The 22307-nt window shown below is 38.4% G+C and overlaps 2 protein-coding genes across 12 annotated transcripts in view; one reads left to right on the top strand and one right to left on the bottom strand.

Annotated features, from left to right (window-relative positions):
* LOC135099937 (uncharacterized) overlaps positions 1-22307 on the top strand; it is a 33064-nt gene that overhangs the window by 1225 nt on the left and 9532 nt on the right. For 3 of the 8 annotated variants that reach the window (XR_010268450.1, XR_010268455.1, XR_010268454.1), the window contains exons 3-7: positions 599-710; positions 3647-3779; positions 3920-6632; positions 7305-7421; positions 12406-12533. Coding sequence is in view for 2 of the 8 variants with exons in the window: in XM_064002661.1 (XP_063858731.1) it covers positions 662-710; positions 3647-3779; positions 3920-4199 (462 nt within the window). In the remaining 6 variants the exon portion in view is untranslated. Of the gene's footprint in view, positions 1-598; positions 711-3646; positions 3780-3919; positions 6633-7304; positions 7422-12328; positions 12534-22307 lie in introns of those variants that run through there. The other 5 variants (XM_064002661.1, XM_064002660.1, XR_010268451.1 and 2 more) reach the window with 4 other exon arrangements.
* The window catches only part of LOC135099936 (coiled-coil domain-containing protein 186-like), a 40984-nt gene continuing 39284 nt past the window's right edge, over positions 20608-22307 (bottom strand). For all 4 annotated transcript variants that reach the window (XM_064002655.1, XM_064002658.1, XM_064002657.1 and 1 more), the window contains one exon: positions 20608-20789. In XM_064002655.1, coding sequence (XP_063858725.1) covers positions 20718-20789 — 72 coding nt within the window. In that variant the 3' untranslated portion in view covers positions 20608-20717. The remainder of the gene's footprint in view (positions 20790-22307) is intronic.

Here is a 22307-nt window from a genome sequence, read left to right as displayed (position 1 = left end):
CCAAGTACAACAGTGAATTATGGATGTTCGTCTCATTTCTTAAATATATTCCATTTTATTGTAGTTTTTAGTTTTGGATAAAAGGTTTAGAATGCTTACTGAAATAGTGGGTACGCGTATGTAAAGTTCAATAGGCAAACTTTATTATGCTCATGTCGGCGTAATACTAGTAGGCCTACCTAGTTTGAGATCTGTGTTTTATATAGAATGGATCAACGCGTGTGCATAATAATATATATATATATATATATATATATATATATATATATATATATATATATATATATATATATATATATATATATATATATGTGTGTGTGTGTGTGTGTGTGTGTGTGTGTGTAGCTCATTCAATCCAGGAAGTATCCAAGAAGGGCATTCGCCCAGTGAGGCGTCCACATGTACAGGAAATACTTATCTTATCATGGCTTTGTTTGAATTTAATTACATATGTACTGTACCAACCCTGATACAATTCCCCACCTTCACTTGTGTAACTGATTATTGATTTTTCTCTCTCTCTCTCTCTCTCTCTCTCTCTCTCTCTCTCTCTCTCTCTCTCTCTCTCTCTCTCTCTCTCTCTCTCTCTCTCTTGCAGTGGTGTGCTATCGGCAGCACCTTCGTTGTCAGTTGCATTCTTTGCATCGCAGGCATACTTCTCATGGTCTACAGAGATGTCAGCACAGGCGTTGTCTTCCTCTTCGTTGGTGGTAAGGCTTACTTTCTAGAATCTAGATTGTCATACTATCTTACTCTTCACCGCATCTTCCTAAGCCTTTATTTATTCAGGGAATAGGAATGTATTCAGGCCCCTAAACTTGAAACAGACTCCACCCACAATTAATTGATTGATTTTTTCTCGACTCCGTACTGCTGAAGCACTTTTTTTCATTTTTTGCAACTTAACAGTATCCTAATCACCTAGTAGACGTTGTGTATATACAATCGAAAAGTAAAACTAGACATCCGAAAATTAGGGCTATAATAGTGGGACGAGTTGCTCTGTGCGTACGTCAGCCATGAGCTCATGGCCACGGAATTTTCAGTACGTATTACAAAGTAATACAAAGTATTAGGCATGAAAACATAAGCACATCTATCAATAAAGAATGAGTCAAGAGTTCTTAGTCCAAATCAAAGTCTGCACAAACGGATCCATTGAAAGCAGGTGACAGCGTAAGGATTAGTGACCTGACCTTGACATTATAATCCCACCCTTCCTCGTCTCCCTCCTTCTGTTCATGTGTGTGTGTGTGTGTGTGTGTGTGAGAGAGAGAGAGAGAGAGAGAGAGAGAGAGAGAGAGAGAGAGAGAGAGAGAGAGAGAGAGAGAGAGAGAGAGAGAGAGAGAGAGAGAGAAAAATTTTATTTCCATTGTTTCAACGGTTATTCTTTAACATAATTTCAGGTACATGTGCACTGGATACGAAGGATACTACATAAAAATTTTGTAAAGTCACATTGATGACATAAAACAGTAAAATGACTTATGATTTAAAATGTACTAAACATAAAAATAGATTTAAAGTAAAATATAATATACATAAAAGATGACGTTATAATTATATAAAGTATTAAAATTGGATTAAAAGTGATAGAATTAAAACGGCAGCATAAAATAATACAATATGGTAACAATGTACTTGAAAATGCATTAAATCAATGAAACAAGGAAAGTGGAGCTCATAATTGAAACTGTTTGTTAAAAAGCTTTTACAATCGTGTTTTAAAGGCGGTGAGGGATGAAGCATGTTTTATGTCATTTGGGAGGCTATTCCAGAGAGAAGGTCCAGCTACTTGGAGGGACATGGTACCCAAATTAGTGTTATATATGGGGACGTGAAGCTGCTCTGATTGTCTTATATTAACAGTATGGTTATGTATGTCGCTCATTGTACGCAGCGGGAACATCCAATTAAGGAGATTATTCTTTAGGCGATTGTACATTGTTACTTCTATCTCGAAAGTGTGTTTCTCATCTTAAACTAGCCAAGTTCCTTTAAGTATGGAGTAACATGTTCACTCCTGGGAGCTCCATCAAGTGCTACTTTGGCTGCAAAATTTGTAGTTTTTGTACTCGTTGGATGTGAGTAGCATTGGTTGCTCCCCAGATGCTGATGCTGTAATTAATTATGCTCATAACTAGTGACTGTATAACAGAAATCCTCGTTATTTTGTCAAAGCAGCCCCTTATTCTATCAATATGCATTATGGCTCCATATACTATTCTACTCATTTCGGAAATATGCCTGTCAAACTAAAAATAGTTATCAGGTTCTTAAAAGATGTACTAGGGATGATTATGTTGCCGTCTACCTGCAGGTGAACGCCGGGAGGAATCTGTGAGAGGAGTCCCCGTGTTCCAACGAACATTCACTGGGTCTTTTTTGTACTTAGCATAAGACCATTTTTGTGAAAATAATGATTAACTACCTTAAGGGTTTATTAACTTCGGCGTATAAGATTATTAAGATCATATATATTGCCTGCGTGGATAAGCCGAGTGTCATCTGCATATTGGATGTTTTTGCAGTTTGGGAAATAGTGCCAAAGATCATGTACATATATAATAAATAACACTAGACCAAGCGCTAACCTTGAGGCACACTATAGGAGATTTTAGCGTTATAAGACATAATGTTATTTATACGCACAGACTGCGTCCTATTACGGAGGTAACTCTGGAACCAGAAGGAATCATTATTCATATTGAGGCACTTGTTAGTAACATTTCGTGACTGACACTGTCAAAAACTTTAAACAAATCGCGAAGGGTAATTAAGTAAACTTTCTTATTATCCATATTTGCATATAGTTCGTTAGTTAATTTTAACAAAGCAGTATTTGTGGATAGATTTGATCTGAACCCATGTTGGTTTTCGCTGAGAAGATTATTGGTTTCTAGGTACAAGGTAAGCTGAGATACAATTATTTTTTCCAGCTTCTTTAGAAAGAATGGGTAGGAGAGATATGGGACGATAGTTACTTTCCTCATTTACATTGCCAAACTTAAAAATAGGTAGTACAATGGAGTGCTTCCACGCTGTGAGGAATACTCCAGTAACAATTGAGGTGTTTATTATACAGGTGTGATATGTAATGATGATAGAAAGAGCGTCTTTTAAGAACCTGAGGGGTTACTATCTGATTCGTATGCGTCACTATTATTCAAGTATTTTATGTTAGAGTTACTGTTTCCCAGTCTGTGTGTTCAGGTCGAAGCACGTTCTCTGAATTAATGCTGCTGATGTTATTGCTGGTGCTACTACTACTACTACTATTACTACTACTACTACTACTACTACTACTACTACTACTACTACTACTACTACTACTGCTAATACTACAGCTGCTACTGCTGCTGCTGGGCCGTTACAATGTAATAAGGGATCTGCCTACAGGATGTTTGGCCAGCGCTTCAGACTATACTAGTATTGACGTTATGTCTGATCTTGTGTTTTGTCTGACATGTCCAGCTATGCAGATTCAACGTGTTTTGGCTGAGACATCCAGCTATGAGTCTGCACGGTCTCTGTTGCTACACTTCACCTCCGACGTCCGTCGCACATTAAAGTTGACAGGTATCACACTGGTACCAAAATTCTCTCCATAACACTCAGACTATTGACTCATCCTGGGCTTCCACAGGTACCATACTAGTGTTGAGTGTGTGCGCCTTCCTAGGTAAGTTCAATTCAGCTGATAAACAGCCAGAGGACCGGCCCCCATCTTACAGAATCTCGTGGCGACGCTCTTTCCTGCGGCGCATCCGACAATCCAAGTGGGTTTCGTTTATTTTCGCTCAAGTAGGGTACAGTTTTGAGCTCAAAATTTCTGTCATTATTTGAAAGGTGGTATAGTCACATTGGGCACAGGACACATAATCTTCACAACAAAATGAATAATTCACTTATGTTTCAGCAACCTACAGGAACCTGCACTACAAGTAGACGTCGTTCCACCGGCGACATCAAACTCCAGCCGAGGCTTGCCAGACCATTATTATGAATTCCATCTATCTGCCAGCAGCCTCCAAGCTGATGATAGAAATGCGTTGGGATTTATGCCTCATACCAGACAAACACGATCTCTCAATAATCTCATAGATCCCCCGAGTTACGAAGATGTCTTGACAACCATGGACGAAACAGCAAAACGCAAACTGAAATCAGAGCTGTGTTTAGCCTCCTCTCGCTTTTAGCATCGCTGACATCAAGTTTGAGAGGGACAAGTGACATCTAAATAAATCCGAAATTATCATACTTTTCTATTAATTTATTTTTCATTACCCTCCTTTCCTGATTTTGTCAGTTATATAAAAAAAAAAATAGTCGTATATCACTTGATCATTGGTATTAGTAGTACAATTTCCTCAGCGTCACATAACTGACCGGTGCTTGCATCACGACCTTCACAACCATAACTATATCAGGGGCGTAGCTAGAGGGTGGTCCATAGGGTCTAGGTTCTCCCTTTGCTCAATTAAATTTAATTATGCACTTCAGGAAAACGAAAGATAGCTTTTGACTACAAACGCTCCACATTGACACCCACAGTGACTCACAGATTTGAGGACTTGGACAGTCATACACTGCAGAATCTTCGTGTATGATGTTTTCCATTTTCTCTCTCTCTCTCTCTCTCTCTCTCTCTCTCTCTCTCTCTCTCTCTCTCTCTCTCTCTCTCTCTCTCTCTCCATTCCATAAGTAACTGTATTGTTGAATATGTTTGGAGTTTGCGGGTAAGACACTTATATTGAAATGTTTTCTGCTATGATGAGATTAGAAAAGAAGAAAAATTAAGGCAAGTTCTAGCCGGTTATGGTATTTTCATCCTGTATTTATTGCCCCCAATTCGTGGTCACTGGTCACCTGCGTTGTTGAATATACTTACCGACATATGAGACTAAATTTGCTTATCTATCTATCTATCTATCTATCTGTCTGTCTGTCTGCCTATCTATCTGTTTAGTTAGTTGATTTGTTTGTTAGTTATGTATTTATCATGTGTGTCGCTTCTATCTTGAGTCAAGTCAGGAACTGTGAGTTCATATGGGAGAGGGAAACTTAAGACTTCACCACGACGATGTAACTTGCCATGGTGAGTATGGGGAGTGCATGTGTACGTTACCTACTACCTCCATAACCTGAACCGCGTAATGCTTATTGCTGGGGATCAACAATGTCGAAAAAATAAAAATAAAATATTTGATGGATGGACAGTGGTTTTGTATACAGTGACATACACACACACACAAATAATTGTGTGTGTGTGTGTGTGTGTGTGTGTGTGTGTGTGTGTGTGTGTGTGTGTGTGTGTGAAGAGAGAGAGAGAGAGAGAGAGAGAGAGAGAGAGAGAGAGAGAGAGAGAGAGAGAGAGAGAGAGAGAGAGAGAGAGAGAGAGAGAGAGAGAGAGAGATAATTATGTTAATATAGTATTTTTCATCCAAAATAGTTTATCTTAGCTCCTAAAATCTATGTATTTTTAGGTCTAGCCCCTCCACTCCAGGAAAATCTCGGCTACGTATATGACTATAGTCTAGATTTGTCAATCCTTAATGGATGCTTGATGTAATTTCGATCTGTAACTTGTATGAAGTATTATGAATATATACCCATGAGATACCGACTGCGATCGACATACTACCTGAAAGTCTAGCCTCCACACATCCACCCCACACATTGGCAGCACATTATACCAACACAATACATTCTGCATTACGAGCTGTTTCAAATGTCTACTTTCATTTCCTTTGTCACACCTGAAGTTGAAGAGAAGAGGCGATGAATTAGAAGTTTCAGTCATTGATGATGAAAAACGTTAAACGCAAGGAACTGTACTGTTTGCTCAGATGTATATTGTTGGATGTGAGAGACTTATGAATATGTTAAAAATATGTTTCTTCTAATAAGTTCTTTTTATTATTAAAACTGTATATACTTGTTATCGCCACTTTCTTGGGGCGATCAGTGCAGGATAATGAGACCCATTTCACGCTGACTCTATGTATTGAATCGGTCAAAACCTGGGAATATGAACAAGTTCTCATAAAGACAAATATATATTGGTAACTTAACAGTTTGAGCTTTACGGAAATAAGATTATAGGTTTACGTTACTACATACATTGGTAACTTAACAGTCTCAGCCTTACAGAATAAGATTACAAATTGTGCTACCGCACACTCTTACATAAACAGGACATATATGTCACACTGAGTACGTTGTAGTCAAGACACTCACGTGTTGGCGGGTCATTTAACTCCTGTAGACTGGAAGTCACTCTCAATGCGAGACGCTCGTTCACGACGTCTGCTCCCCTCTACAGTATACCAGCTTCTGCCCCAGGGCAGGGCAGAGTTGGGTGTCCCCTACACATGTTTCTTGTGTGGAGTCTTTGAAGTCCCTATCTGACTTTCATTAACCCGGCCGAGGCTAACTTTATCAGGTCAGCAAAATATCTTCTTTCCATCCCATCCACTACCATCCACAGTGCTCTCTCTCTCTCTCTCTCTCTGGCAGTAACAATGCTTTGTATGCATATTATGCAAAATGTAGAACACCTCGTGAACTCAAGTGGGTACGGGTTTGGTGACATCACAGGAGTTGCTGCTTTTGAGATGTCTCGCTTGCTGGTAGGTTTTCAGTGTTTAATCTCCATTTTATGAAATTACTCAACTGCATAAATAAATTTGAATATTTATTTTCATTCTCGAAAGGCTTTTGCACAATTGATCCCACAGCCTATGACATTGTGATGGTTGGTTGTATGTTGAGTGTTTCCTTGATTGTGAGTGAGATAACCTTAGCCTCTTCTCTCAAGGTTAATACTTACATATCAGATAGAATTAAGGTTGTTGAATACCGTGCAATACATATCAACTTCCGGTAACGGCTAATTCCGCTCTGGTTTACAAACCCTGGCAGTCGACCAGGCAGCTAGCAGTCTCTCAAGTACTCATTAGGGGAGTGTGTTGCGCGGAATGGGTCACTTTATACCTTTTTTTTTGTTTTTTTTTGCTTTAACAAGTTTTCGAAAGTCGATATATATATATATATATATATATATATATATATATATATATATATATATATATATATATATATATATATATATATATATATTGCATGATATTCTACAACCTTAATTCTATCTGATCTGTAAGTATTAACCTCGGAAGAAGAGGCTAAGTTTATCTCCATATTCCTCCTCATTAATTCAATGCAAAAAATAAGAAATAAATATAAAAATAATAAAATAAATAGGTAAATAGCACGTAAAATAAATATTCTGCATTTATTCCAAGCACGAGCCGAGGACAAAGTTGTGGCTACCAACATTCAAATGGCCGACAAACGGCAGCTCTTATCCTGCCACGTTTGTCCTGAGAGACTCCAAGGCGACTTTTTTACGGCCCATACAGGTGAGCACATGTAAAACTGGGTTATTCAAGCTATGTATACCCAAAGATAATGCACAATAAAAGTGATATAGGTTCTTGATTGGGTTCCCAAGAGCATGGCTAGCACGCTAGTCCCAGAAAGAATCTAAAGAATGTGCAGCAATAAAATAGGGCTGGAAAGTGTGCTATAATCCCAGAACAAATGTCAAGGGTATATCGGGGAGATTAGGAGTAGAAATGAGATAGGCAGTCACCCAAGAAGTTAGTCAATGAAGTTAGTCAATCCCTTAAAACTATCGAGAGAATTGGTTCTGCCACATGGATGGGAAGCGAGTTCCAGACTTTCACCACTCAGACTGAAAAGAATCAATGCCTGGCATCACAACGACTGTAAGGAACAATTTTTTTTTGTCTTTAAACCATGTCCTCGTGCCAATAGTAGAAGCCAAGTTAAATAAGGAGGAGAGTAGGAGTAATTGGGGAGAGATAATGAAAAATCTTCCAACACAATAAGGTCAACCTGTAACAATCTTTCCTTCATTGAAGATAAGTCTGGATACATAAGATGCTGAGCATGTGACATCTCGAGACCTTGAACCCCCTTTGTTCAATATCGTTGTGCTGATTGTAGCAGCTCTAGGTCAGTGACATAACCAGTATTTCAGACAGTAGATCCAAACTTCAGAAGTGGGCATATGAAGGCAATGAGGAGGGTGACCATAAATTTGGGGGAGTGGGATAGAGTGGACTTTAACGAATTGTTGGCTAAACCAGCTGCTTTGAAAGCAATAGAATGGATGTGATTGTGGTACCTCAACTGTAATACCAAGATTAACAACACTGGGACTTATGCAAAGTGGGTTGCCATTAATTTGGTGGGAAGAGTACAGACTCAAATCAAAGGTGACATGGAGGGGGGAACTGAAACTATGTTTCTTATCAGCATTAACTCTTAAGATCCCAAGATTCTGCAACTGTTATGAGAGTATTATTGTCTCTGGACAACTGATATAAAAGAGCAGAGCAGAGGACAGATTTCAAGGTCAAATTAACAGATACAGTTTTAGATCAGCAAATATTTTAACATTTGATATCAGGTCAGCAGATATGTGATTAATATAGATTAGAGAAAGAAGTGGTCCCAACACAAAGCTCTGAGGAACTCCACTGGTAATGGAGGAAAGATCTGGAAGAGCCACCCACTACAAGCTCCATAGGTCTGTTAGTAAGAAAAGGGTAATCCAGGTTAAGACTACCTTCGATACCAATGTATTGGAGTTTGGTAAAAAGTATTGGTTCCCAGTGTCAAAAACTTAAAAAAAAAAAAAAAAATAAATAAAAAAAAATAATAATCATATTACTATTATCCATTCAGTGACATCATTACATGTAAACAATAGCTGATCTTTGATCTGACCAGAACCCAAATTGATTAACACTGAGAATAGAATTAGCCTCCAAATATTGATGAAGTTTGGAAGGTATGATCCTCAACAAAGTTTTACATGGTGTAGAAGTAAGACTTATTGTCTTGTTATTAATGGGATTATTTTTTCCCGTTCTTTAAAGATGGGTGCAACATGTGAATTTAGCTAAATAACTGGAATTTCTCTTGGTAGTAATGATTTAGTAAAAAAGTAAATATAGAGGGCAAGTCAGTGTGCTAGAACAGTTCTTAACTCATAAATGCAAATTATTTTATTTATTTATTTATTTTTTTACTTGCTGCAAGCAATGGGTGAATTTCACTGAATATTAGAAAAATAATAAAAAAAATAGTTACCCTAACTATTTATTAAATTCAAAACTAGAGTATGAAAATATAACTCTCACCTCATTTACAAGCAAAATATTAACACCATACAAAGAAAATAGGTTATCTTTTATTTTGTTTTAAAAATAAGAACAAAAATAAAGATTTCTTGGCAATGATCAAACCTTAAATTCCCTAACACAATAAATAATGGCTGGATGGACAATAGCTACAACAGCAATTGTTATTAGTCCTTGGAGATTCAAGTTGGTTGCCTCACTACCCTTAGAGATCATCTTAACCTGAAATAAGGAGCTACAAAAGAGGAATAAATTTTATTTTGCTGAAATTCCTACATTTCATACTAATTAAATTTTTTTGTGCTACCTGACCCCTGTTAGGCTTTTCCTGTGAATTCGTTCTGATTGATGATCAGATTAAATTTTTTTTTATTAGAACTCTTGTAATACAAATGCTGTATTTCACTGCTTCTAAGGTCTCCTCCTTCTCCTAAATATTGGGTAGGAAAGTAAGGCCTGTTGTATTCATCACATGTTCCAGTCCTTTCTTACTGAATGGTCTTTTTGCTATTGTGCACTAATATAATGTCTAACAGTTTCCTGAAAAAAGAAAAAAATGCCTGAAAAGATAAGAAAAGGTATGTAACCACCCTTTGAAATTCACCACAATTATAACACACAAAGTATAATATAATACCTTACAGTTTCCTGGGAAAAAAAAAAAATGCCTGAAAAGATAAGAAAAAGTAATGTTAGGTATGTAACCACTCCTTGAAATTCACCATAATCATAACACAGAAAGTATGGGAGGCAAAAATTGTGCACTGCACCTCACAGCAAGAGGCCAGTGGGAATTGAGAATATGTGAAAGGGCAGCTGGATACCTTTCCTAATCACTTGTAAACAGATGGGAGATAAAATGCTGTGGTGAATCTTACCCAATGTTTGCATTGTCACCTCTCCTTGATTGAGTGCAAACTCTGGGTGAAATTGATCACAATTGTAAATAATACTTAAAATATGGGAGAAAGTGCACACTGCATCTCACAGCAAGAGCCTATGGAGAACTGAGAATATATAGGCCAACTAGGGTACCCTTCCTTTTCACTTGTTAAAAAAAAAAAAAAAAAATGTAAACAGAGAGGATACAAAATGCTGTGGTGAATTTTACCCAATGTTTGCATTCCAGGGTTAAGTAAAGCTAGATGAATTACATCTGGGTCTATAGCTGAAGAAGGATTAATGCTATTCAGAGCCTTTCTAATGTCAGGGATGGACAACTGAACTTCCTGGAAGACCTTTTCATGAAATTGATGAGGTGACTGAGGGTGACCAGATGAAGTAGTGAATATAGATACAAAGACTGAACCTAATATACTGGCCATTTCTTTAAAGTTGGATGTGAGGCCATCAGGGCTAGAAAGAGGACCAGTGGATGGACAACTCACGTTTTTTGCTCCATATGTAACAGTGAAATAGTTTGGGATTGGTAGAAAAATTGCTGAGAATCTGATTTTCATAAGCAATTTGTCTTTTGTTAGCATAGTTTCTGGAATGATAATTTATGTCAAGAAGGACCTGGAGAGTGTTAGTTGCTACTTAACGGCTCCTGCTATGTACAGTTCTCAACTCTGTAATTGGTCCAGGCTTGGCTCCACAAATTAGTCAAGTCCTTAGATGGCTTGTACTCTCAAGGCTTATAAGAAGCACTGTGAGTAGGATTAGATCGGCAAGGGACAAAATATTTACCCAAGGAAGAGATTATAGACAAAAATTGGTTATATGCTTCATTAACAGAAAAAACAGAAAATTCAAAATGGCAATCGATAGAGGACAGGATTTTGATTTTCCTCAAGTGAGCTTTGGCCAAAAGGGTAGAGTGATACAATCTTGGGCAGAGAAACATTTAAACTGGAAAACATAGTTGTAGATGATTACACAATGATCACAGTTAGGAAAGGGTGGAAGCACACTGGTAGATATCACCCGATCTGTTTCAGTAAGTAGATAAAGATCTAAAGTATTGCCAACTCTAATATTAGTGGGGTCATCAATCCACTGATTAAGTCCCAGAGAGGTAAAACAGTCAAGAAACAGCCTGTCAGTAGGGGACAGAAGAGGGTCAGGTACAGAGCCAGATGCCTAAGATAGGGAAGGAAGATAAAAGTCCCCAACCAGAATAATTTCTATGCTGAAACAAAAATCTTGAAGAAAGTTGATCAAGATAGTGTTTTCTTGAGGGCTGTAAGAAGAGGATCTGTAAATGACTAGAACATATATCTTACATTCAAAAAGATAAACGGAACAAAAATTTGAAATAACATTATCCATATGGAGGCACTTAATACTGTTATGTACGTATAAACAGACTCCGTGTTTATGAAGCTGACCAGAAATGTCATTTCTGAAAAGACTAGACTGCTTGGTCCTCTCTCCCTGCTGGTACCTTTATCTTGTAGATCATTATTTGCAAAGGCACTACTTCCCTAGAAATGAAGTGTCTGGAAGTTAAGGTAAATTTTTAAATTTATAACATAATCCCTCTATTCCCCCAAACCTAGCTGGAGGGCAGTGCCCATCCCCCCTCCTCCTCCCAGGGATATTATTCTAACCTAGCTAGTGTGGACACCCCCCTCCTGTGACTCATCTAGGTTAATCTTATCAGTAGTGGCTCCTCATGGCTCCTCATGGGTATAGTGGTGAATACTCACTAAACAGCACACGTAGTGGTTTTGTTTTGGAGTCACGCTTGGTTATATTACAGTGACATGATTTGTGTTGCACCACATCACAAATTCCAAGTCCATGCCGAGGGATACAATATAATGTGTGTGTTAGTATGTTGGTATGCGTTTACCGTGACTGCATCACTTGCCACAGTAACTAGTCCTGTGGCAAGTTTTTATTCACCATTGTATTATTTACTGATATTTCTGTTGCACTGGCTGCAAATCAATTGTCATATTAATATGTAATCAAATAAGAGTTTATGCTTGACACATTTGTACTGCACAAAGTGCCATTAATTCAAATGGCTTGTGTTGTTTGGAATTAGTCCATGGGTAGTCCACCTCAGCCAAAATTTACCTTAAGACAGTCTGACTCAGCCAAAATTTACCTTAAAATTGCCTAACTTAGCCAAAATTTACCTTTAGACAGTATAAACCAAGAAAAGAATAGAGTGCTGTTACAATACTAAGCCAGCAACTCACACATAATGCACTACTGGCAGACCTGCAGATGACCCTCACCCTGAGGAGCAACAACGCATGTGACCCTAGGAGCCAGTTCTTCTAGGGGGTGACAAGTGCGTCCTGAAGCAGTGCATGTGACAACATCAATGACTGCAGTAGTGGAGAGGTGAGGAATCTGCCCTGCTTTTGTCACTCACTCACTCACTCATTCACTCACTCATTCACTCACTCACTCACTCACTCACTCACTCAGTCATATCCTCAACTCCTTCAATGTTTCATATTAGACTTGGTGATTTTCTTACATTCTGTTATTGGTGAGTTGGTATTATATTACAGTAATAGCAAGGTGAGAAGACCAACTTTGCTTATGTCACTTACTTGTTCACTCACTCATTCAGTCTAATCCTTAACTCCTTTTTTTGCTTCATATTAGACTTTTGGATTTCCTTAGAGGTTGGTCTAGAACAGAAGATATTATATTGCTATCTCATTAAAGTTTAAAGCTGAACTCAATCCTTTGCTGTATATTTAGGGCTTGTTCCTCCCTCTCCTCCATCCTCTGACTATTTCATTTCAGTATCCTTTGCAATGAAATTTTCCATTTCTCATTGGCCTTAATCCTTGGAAAGCTTATGCACCTGATGAGGTCCCTCCTATTGTTCTCTGAAACTGTACCTCCATCCTTGCACCTTGTCTGTCTGTCAACATCTATCTCCTCTAGTTGTAAGTTTGTCTACATTCAGTCTGTTTCTAAAAGAGGGTTACCACTGTAATCCCTAAAATTACCATCCTATTGCTTTAATTTCCTGGCTCTCAAGTTTTTGAATCTATCCTCAACAGGAAGATTCTTTAACATCTATCACTTTGCAATCATATCTGATTTCCTGTATGGGTTCCATTGTTGCTGCTCTACTGGTCATCATCTGCTTTTCCTTATTGAGTCTTGGACATCCTCTTTTAGGGGTTTTTGGTTAAACTGTTGCTATTGCCTTAGACATATCAAAAACATTTGTTAGAGTCTGGCACAAATTTTTAATTTCCAAACTACCCTCCTACAACTTCTGTCATTTTCTCTGTAACTTCACCCACAGTTTCCTTTCTGACCATTCTATTGCTGCTGTAGTAGATAGTCACTGTTCTCTTAAATCTATTAACATTAGTGTTCCTTAGGATTCTCTCCAATCACCCACTTCCTATTCATCAATGATCTAAGTCAGACATCTTGTCCTTTCCAAACCTATGTTGATGATACCACTCTGCACTTTTCTACATCTTTTCTTAGACATCCAACCCTTCAGGAATTAAATACCTCATGCAGGAAACCCACAGAATGCCTGATTTCTGATCTCTCTAAAATTTCTGATTGGGGCAGAGCAAACTTAGTATCATTCAATGTCTCAAAAACTCAGTTCCTTCATCTATCAACTAGACACAACTTTCCAGATAACTATTGCCTCCTCTTTAATGATACTCATTATTTTGTCCTCCCTTTCTACATTGAACATCCTCTGTCTGTTCTTTGCTAACAAGCTAAACTGGAAATTACACATCTAGCTAAAACAGCTTCAATGATGTTAGGTGTTTTAAATCATCTCTGTTGTTTTTTCTCACCCCCAGCTGCTAATTCTGTACATGGTCTTTATCCATCCATATATGGAGTATGGTTTATATATATATATGGGGGGGAGAGAAAGGATTCCACTCACACTGCTCATTTAGATAGGGGTGGAATCAAAAGCATTTCATCTTTCTCACCTTTCTCACCAGACTCCAGTTAGGAGGAGGAGGCAGTAGACACCTGGCGAAACGACAATTACTCCCAGTGAGGTCTAAAGCACTGTTCAGGGGGTGCTGTGAACTTATCATTAAACCCAGCTGTGACCTCACTGAATGTTTCCCTTTGTGTCTCACAACACAAGGGGGCAGTCACAGCCTGCCCTCTAAAGACAACTCTCTTCCTCCACACAAAACTACAAGCACCTAATAACACACACCCTTCACTCAAAAATTTTAAAATCATCATGGTGACTCCTACACCAGCCTCGGAGTCCCCATCTGGGGAGGAGACCATAAATGTCCCCAGGTCGGCTTGCCTTTCTGTTGATGACCCTAAGTGTCTTGACACCCCCCTCAACTTTTTCTTCATTAACTTCTGCAACATTTGCAGTCTAAGATCTAATTTTCAATCTGTAGAACACTACCTCTCCTCTTCTAAACCTCATCTTCTTTTCCTCACTGAAACTCAGGTGTCTGAGGCAACTGACAGTAGCCCATTTTCTGTTCCTTCCTACTTTCTCTGTCCTCATTTTCGATCCAAAGCTGGATGCTGTGTTTATGTGCGCAATGACTTAACCTGCTCTTGTGCCCATGCTCTTGAATCTTCCGAGCTTTCCACCATCTGGCTACGAGTACAGAGTCACTCTCAAACTAAATTTATCTGTGCTGTATACCTCTCACCTAACTCCTCTGACTATAAGAAATTCTTTGACTATTTAACTTCCAAAGTGGAGCACATTCTGACCCTCTTCCCTTTTGCAGAGATCTCCATTCTTGGAGACTTCAATGTTCACCACCAGCTTTGGCTTTCCTCTCCCTTCACTGACCATCCTGGTGAACTAGCCTTCAACTTTGCTATCCTCCACGACTTAGAGCAATTGGTGCAATACTACTCGTATTCCTGACCGTCTTGGAGATACGCCCAACATTCTTGACCTTTTCCTGACCTCTAATCCTTCTGCTTATGCTGTCACCCTTTCTTCTCCGTTTTGCTCCTCCGATCACAATCTCATATCTGTATCTGGTCCTATTGCTCCAATCCCTCCTCAGGATCCCCCTAAGCGAAGGTGCCTCTGGCATTTTGCCTCTGCTAGTTGGGGGGACCTGAGGAGGTATTTTGCTGATTTTCCTTGGAATGACTACTGCTTCTGTGTCAGAGATCCGTCTTTATGTGCTGAGCGCATAACAGAGGTGATAGTGTCTGGCATGGAGGCATACATTCCTCACTCTTTTTCTCATCCTAAACCCACAAAGGCCCACAAAGGGTACTTAAGCCTTCCATCACCAGAATCTCATGCACTTTATATTTCTGCCTGGAACCATGCCAAGTCTGTTCTCCAACTAGCCAAAAACTCCTTCATTAACAGAAAGTGTCAAAACCTTTCAAGATCCAACTCCCCTTGTGACTTCTGGCATCTAGCCAAAAATATCTCCAATGACTCTGCTTCTTCTTTCCCTCCTTTATTTCAACCAGATGGCACCATTGCTATCATCTATTTCTAAAGCTGAACTCTTCGCTGAACCCTTTGCTAGAAACTCTACCTTGGACAATTCAGGGCTTGTCCCTCCCTCTCCTCCACCCTCTGACTACTTCATGCTATGTATTAAAATTCTTCGCAATGATGTTTTCCATGCCCTCGCTGGCCTAAACCCTCGGAAGGCCTATGGACCTGATGGGGTCTTTCCTATTGTTCTTCGAAACTGTGCCTCCGTGCTTGTACCTTGCCCAGTCAAACTCTTTCAGCTGTGTCTGTCAACATCTATCTTTCCTTCTTGCTGGAAGTTTGCGTACATTCAACCTGTACCTAAAAAGGTTGACCGTTCTAATCCCTCAAACTACCGTCCTATTGCTTTAATTTTCTGCCTATCTAAAGTTTTTGAATCTATCCTCAACAGGAAGATTCTTAAACATCTATCACTTCACAACCTTCTATCTGATCGCCAGTATGGGTTCCGTCAAGGCCGCTCTACTAGTGATCTTCTGGCTTTCCTTACTGAGTCTTGGTCATCCTCTTTTAGAGATTTTGGTGAAACTTTTGCTGTTGCCTTGGACATATCAAAAGCTTTTGATAGAGTCTGGCACAAAGCTTTGATTTCCAAACTACCCTCCTATGGCTTCTCTCCTTCTCTCTGTAACTTCATCTCATGTTTCCTTTCTGACTGTTCTATTGCTGCTGTGGTAGACGGTTACTGTTCTTCTAAATCTATTAACAGTGGTGTTCCTCAGGGTTCTGTCCTGTCACCCACTCTCTTCTTATTATTCATCAATGATCTTCTAAACCAAACTTCTTGTCCTACCCACTCCTACACTGATGATACCACCCTGCACTTTTCCACATCTTTTCATAGACGTCCAACCCTTCAGGAGGTAAACATTTCACGCAGGGAAGCCACAGAACACTTGACCTCTGATCTTTCTAAAATTTCTGATTGGGGCAGAGCAAACTTGGTATTGTTCAATGCCTCAAAAACTCAATTCCTCCATCTATCAACTCGACACAACCTTCCAGACAACTATCCCCTCTTCTTCAATGACACTCAACTGTCCCCCTCTTCTACACTGAACATCCTTGGTCTGTCCTTTACTTATAATCTGAACTGGAAACTTCACATCTCGTCTCTAGCTAAAACAGCTTCTATGAAGTTAGGCATTCTGAGACGTCTCCGCCAGTTTTTCTCACCTCCCCAGCTGCTAACTCTGTACAAGGGCCTTATCCGTCTATGTATGGAGTATGCTTCACATGTCTGGGGGGGGGGGGGGTTCCACTCATACTGCTCTTCTAGACAGGGTGGAATCAAAAGCTTTTCGTCTCATCAACTCCTCTCCTCTAACTGCCTGAGCTAGTTTCCTGTAAGTTCTATTATTAAGATCTTGATAAAGCAAGGGGACCCTGGGAAGAACTACTGACAGGCTGTTGAGGAAAACTACTTGGCTAGGCACTGGCTTGATGGGGGAGTGTTGAGTTGTAGTTGTGTTAGTTGCTCTTTGAACCTTCCAGTCACAGATGATTTGTGTCAGGGATGACTGAGGTTGAGTTTAGCAGCCAAAGAAATATAGCCTAAGAAAATTTATTGTTTACAAGAGCAGGACACAGGTGTTAATGCAGTGAATGCTGGTGAAAGAGTCACCTGATTCTCAGCTAGACATCACTTTACTACATAACAGCATAATTTTTGTGATATTAAAAGTTATAATTAAACTTCTGCTTTCTGCTTTTACCACTATTTTATTTTCATAACTTTACATGATTATTTCTAGAGGTAAATAGCATTTTGTGTTCCTTTTCTTTCTGTAAAGGTGCATTATTGTTCTGCTGTTTCAATCTTTATCTGCTCTTTATAGCACTGTTCCTGATTACTTGTCTGACTTGTCCTACATAAAATTCTGTGTTCATTATATTCTCTAGTTACCAATATCTTTGGTATTGTTAAACATATTCATCTACACGTCACTTGGATTTTCTGATATTATATATCTTATTTGGAGTGCTAATTATTTTTAATGCTAAATTTATCTACAGCTTGTAACATCATTACTACACCATCTCAATAATTTTTCTTGCTTTCATTTTTGTAATTGATGCCTCCATTTTATCCTCACCAATAACAGGGTCAGACACTTCCATATTAAATTCTAACTGTTCCAATCTATCATCCTTGTACAATTATTTTACTTATTTCTTCCATCTGTTAATTTCTTCATTCTTTTCCATAGCTATCTTATTATTTTTTTTCATCATTGCTTCAGTTCATAATCTTCTGCCTCCAGTAAGTTTTCTCACTGTTTGATACATCATCTGTATATTCCTATTTGCAAAGTCCTTGATCTCAGCTTGTTAATCTACCTTTCTTTTTGTAGCAGACCATCTTCTTTTGGTTTTCTCTGTTTATTTCTCTGTATCTTAATACATTACTATTATTAAACTTCCTTCTCTTTTTTCATGAAACTTGAGTGTCTCCCATCTTACACTCATGTCTTGTATGTCTTTCTTTTCTTGATAATATTTCCTCAGCAAAGAATTACATTCTTTGTGAACATTTTCACTTTTTTAACATCACTTAGCTGCAAGTGCACCATTTTGGACTGCAATATTGTTCACTTATGACTTCTTTCCCCAATTTTTTCAAGTTAATTTTTGGTTGTATTTCTTGCATGTTTTTAAATGTTATGTAATTAACTACTACCCCTGGGTTGGTCAGTGTTGCAGTCAGCACTAATTTTACAGTATATCATTTATTTCCTTTATCTTTTACTTTTCAAACATCTTTCATATTTTTTTATCTGACTCTCTACTTTTGTTTCAAGTTTCCTCTCTCATCATTCAAACACAGTAGTTAGTTAAGATCACTGCCCTAAGCCTGTTAACTTTGGTTAAAATGGACTCTGTCTTGTAATCTGTTATTTTCAGTCAAACACTTTGCTCTTTCAGCTCAGTTTCTGATTTGATTTGTAAGGTGGCAGATTGCCAAAGTTCATTTGAAGTTGAACAATTCATGGAGAAAAATTAATAAGCATATATCATATTATCTTCCTGTAATTTCTGAATGAAACAAGGTAAACTTGTTATTCATTGCCTCAAAACTCCGTTCCTTCACTTGTTGACATCATCCAGATAACTAGCCCTTCTTCACTGGCACTCAGTTATCCCCATCCTTTACATGAATAGGCTTTGACTGTTCTCCGTTAAAAAATCCTGACGAAATTTATCGTATCTCTTACCAACACAGCATCTCTGTGCATTTGCTATATTCATGGTTACTACTTTCCTGAGCTCACTTGTATCATATCTTATGCCCTCGTGAATCACAACTATGTACTCAGTCTTGCCTTCATTCTGCCCACTTTATGAATGCCAGAGTTCAAATGTACCTTTGCTCTGTCATGTCTTTCATTGGTAAACTCAGATTTTTAGTGTTTTTGAAACCCTTGACCAGTCTTCTTCATACCAGAGAAAATAGGAACCCTGCACGTTAGTGTTAGAATTGAGTGGTTAGTGGTTTGAGTATTCAATGGCATTAATCATTACATGATGATTACTATTGATAATTAGAGCCATCATGATTGGTGAACTTTGTGCTTCACGAAATAATTAAATTAGATAAGAGGGAGGGTGAGGTTCTAAGGTCCTCTTTACTCCCTGATATTTGATGTGCCTAACAGAAAAAGTTTTAAAAATGACAATCATGAATTGTAAATTATGATCAAGTTGCACACCTTGGAGAATGTTTGTAAAATGAAGATTTGTAATCTGCAAGGCTTAGTGCATGATTGTCAGCTTTGTCATAAGTGTTGCCTCACTTGATCTCTGTGTAATATCCTGCAAGTGTTCTGAAAAATTTCCAAATTTTTACCTGAAAGGCTCCCAACATTAAAAAAGTTAAAAGGTAATTTTAAGTAAAATCCAACCTGATCTAAATTACCTCCTAAACGGGGGCTCAGCTCTCTCTGTCCTCTTAAACATGCAAAATTTAATATTGCATTTATTTCTGAATTTGCCAACCTAATTTAGTTGTCCAGGTATTCAAAATGATGAAACCTAGATAATGAAAGACAAAGGGATTTAATATCTGAAGGATGCTGTTTGTTGATTGGATTAGAACTGTTAGAAAAGTTAAGTTTAACTAAAATGAGATAATGAAAGCTTCAGTCAGATGGGATTATAAGCATTCATACTTGTTATGCTTGTTAATTCTTCTGATTTTTCATGGAATTGACAAACTAAATAAGGATTGTGGCATGATACAAAAATTTCTCCAGAACATGATGGTGTTATCAGATTATAGATTAAGTGGAAAACAAATGATGTAGATAATTTTTTTTATGATGCAAGCTGTAGCCATTGCATATTGGACATTTTATATTGTAATGAGGAGACAGTCATACACAATTTATGATTGCTATTCATCGTGTACAACCTGTTATTAAAATGTTGCCTAGAATAAAATGTTTAAGAGATTTTTCTCATGCCTGAATTATCTGTATTTGTTTGTCAATCCATGATTTGTAAACTAAAATATGAACATGAATAACCTTGGCAAATTTGTATTGCCTTTTTTTTTTTTTTGTCTAAACAACTTTTTAACACAGCTCCAATCCACCATCCAGTGATGAAAAAATTAGCAAATACTGTTTGAAATGCTAAGTGAACTGTAATGAATGAATAGAAATGGATCTTGTGTGAAGAGGCTAGTTTTAGATTGCCCCAAGCCCATATCCAGCTAACAACAGCTTTACAGAGGTAGGGCAGGCTCCAGAGGTCAGCTAGGAATGAACAGTTCTGCTGTCAGGCCCTGATGTAGAGACCCAGATATGGTTGTACATCTGGCCCACACACAGGAGTGGTCAGTGAGAGTGTCTTGCTATGTACTTTCAGGTGGAAGAAAAGCCATCAATGTTAATAGTATCTTTTTTTTTTTACACAGGGAAAGAATTATTAAAGGATAATAAGTAATACAATATGTAGGCTTCTGTCATTTAAAGTGGCAGTAAAAGAATTTTTGTACATAACATATATATCTATATTACATGGTGTGGGCAGAACATGGTGCCATCCTTCCATTGTTACATTTATCATTTCTTGGTGCCAATTTGTTTCTGTTGGGATATCTTGGCTATTTCATCTCCTAAAGTGTTCAGGTTTTCCTGAAGAGAAAGAAAAGTTGCCATTAGTAAATTACTGCTTGAACAAAAAGAAAAAAAAAAAAAAAAAAAAGGATGAATACTTAGGTAAGACTATTCTTGGTGTATCCTGTAGGGCTGGGTGGGACCCAATTACTGGACCCAGATCCCACCGATCTGCCAAGGCTAGACAGCTCCAATTACTGAGTGAGTAATCAAATCTGGATCCACCAGATGATTACTCAGGAGTCAAAGTTTAAGTATGAGTTAGAATAGATTCTTTTTGAGTCATTTACATCAAATGTTGCAATAGTAAGATAATGTATTTGCTGGTACATTACATGCATTTTTTCTTGAAAAAAGTACCTAATAATTACTCTGCATCTATATAGATGCCTAGGCCTGTAAGCTTATGCCTGTAGGTGTGGAATTGGAGCAGTAGTATACTAATCGCAAGTATTGTTAGCAATAATTCTCTCTCTCTCTCTCTCTCTCTCTCTCTCTCTCTCTCTCTCTCTCTCTCTCTCTCTCTCTCTCTCTCTCTCTCTCTCTCTCTCTCTCTCTCTCTCTCTCTGGGTAAGGGAGGTGACAGGGAGGGAGGTTTAAGACAAGAAGAAAGAAGAAGAGAGAGGAAAGGAAAAAAAGGCAGGAAGAGACATAATCAAGGAAGGAGAGTATATGGGGTAAGTTAGCAGAGGAAGGGTGAAGGAAGGGGATGGGAGGACAGAGAGAAAATAGAAGTAATAAATATAAACAGCAAGGGTGAGGAATGAATGAAGAATTAAAGGGGGAAAGTATTTTCCTATCCTCCACTCCTTTTAATTTTTCCTCCATCCATTTCCTTCCCATTCATGCTCCTTCCATACATGTTCATTCTCAGTTAGTTTCATTCAACTTAGTCCTCCTCAGGATTGTTCTTATTCTCTCTCTCTCTCTCTCTCTCTCTCTCTCTCTCTCTCTCTCTCTCTCTCTCTCTCTCTCTCTCTCTCTCTCTCTCTCTCTCTCTCTCTCAGATACACACACTCGCACAGAGAGAGAGAGAGAGAGAGAGAGAGAGAGAGAGAGAGAGAGAGAGAGAGAGAGAGAGAGAGAGAGAGAGAGAGAGAGAGAGAGACACACGCACGGTTTTAGAATGTGATGGTAGTACTGCACAGCCACAACTCTGCATCACAACAGATGTGAGGACAAAACACACTCTCTTTTAGGGATTTTGGTGAAACTTTTACTGTTGCCTTAGACATATGAAAAGCTTTTGAGAGAGTCTGGCACAAGGCCTTGATTTCCAAATTACCCTCCTATGGCTTCTATCCTTCTCTCTGAAAGTTCATCTTAAGTTTCCTATTCGACCATTCTATTGCTGCTGTGGTAGACCGTTACTGTTCTTAAGTCTGTTAAGAGTGGTGTTCCTCAGAGTTCTGTCCTGTCACCCACTCTCTTTCTACTATTCATCGATGATCTAAAGGCCCATTCACACACATCATTGACGTATCAGTCCTGTGTCAGTTCAGCGCTTCAGTGTCAGTAAAGAAAAATATTGTTACT

This window comes from Scylla paramamosain, chromosome 4 (genome assembly GCF_035594125.1).
Source record: "Scylla paramamosain isolate STU-SP2022 chromosome 4, ASM3559412v1, whole genome shotgun sequence".
In the NCBI taxonomy this organism is placed as follows: domain Eukaryota; kingdom Metazoa; phylum Arthropoda; class Malacostraca; order Decapoda; family Portunidae; genus Scylla; species Scylla paramamosain.
The sequence above is the reverse complement of the archived record's forward strand: the minus strand, read 5'-3'. Positions and strand labels throughout refer to the sequence as shown.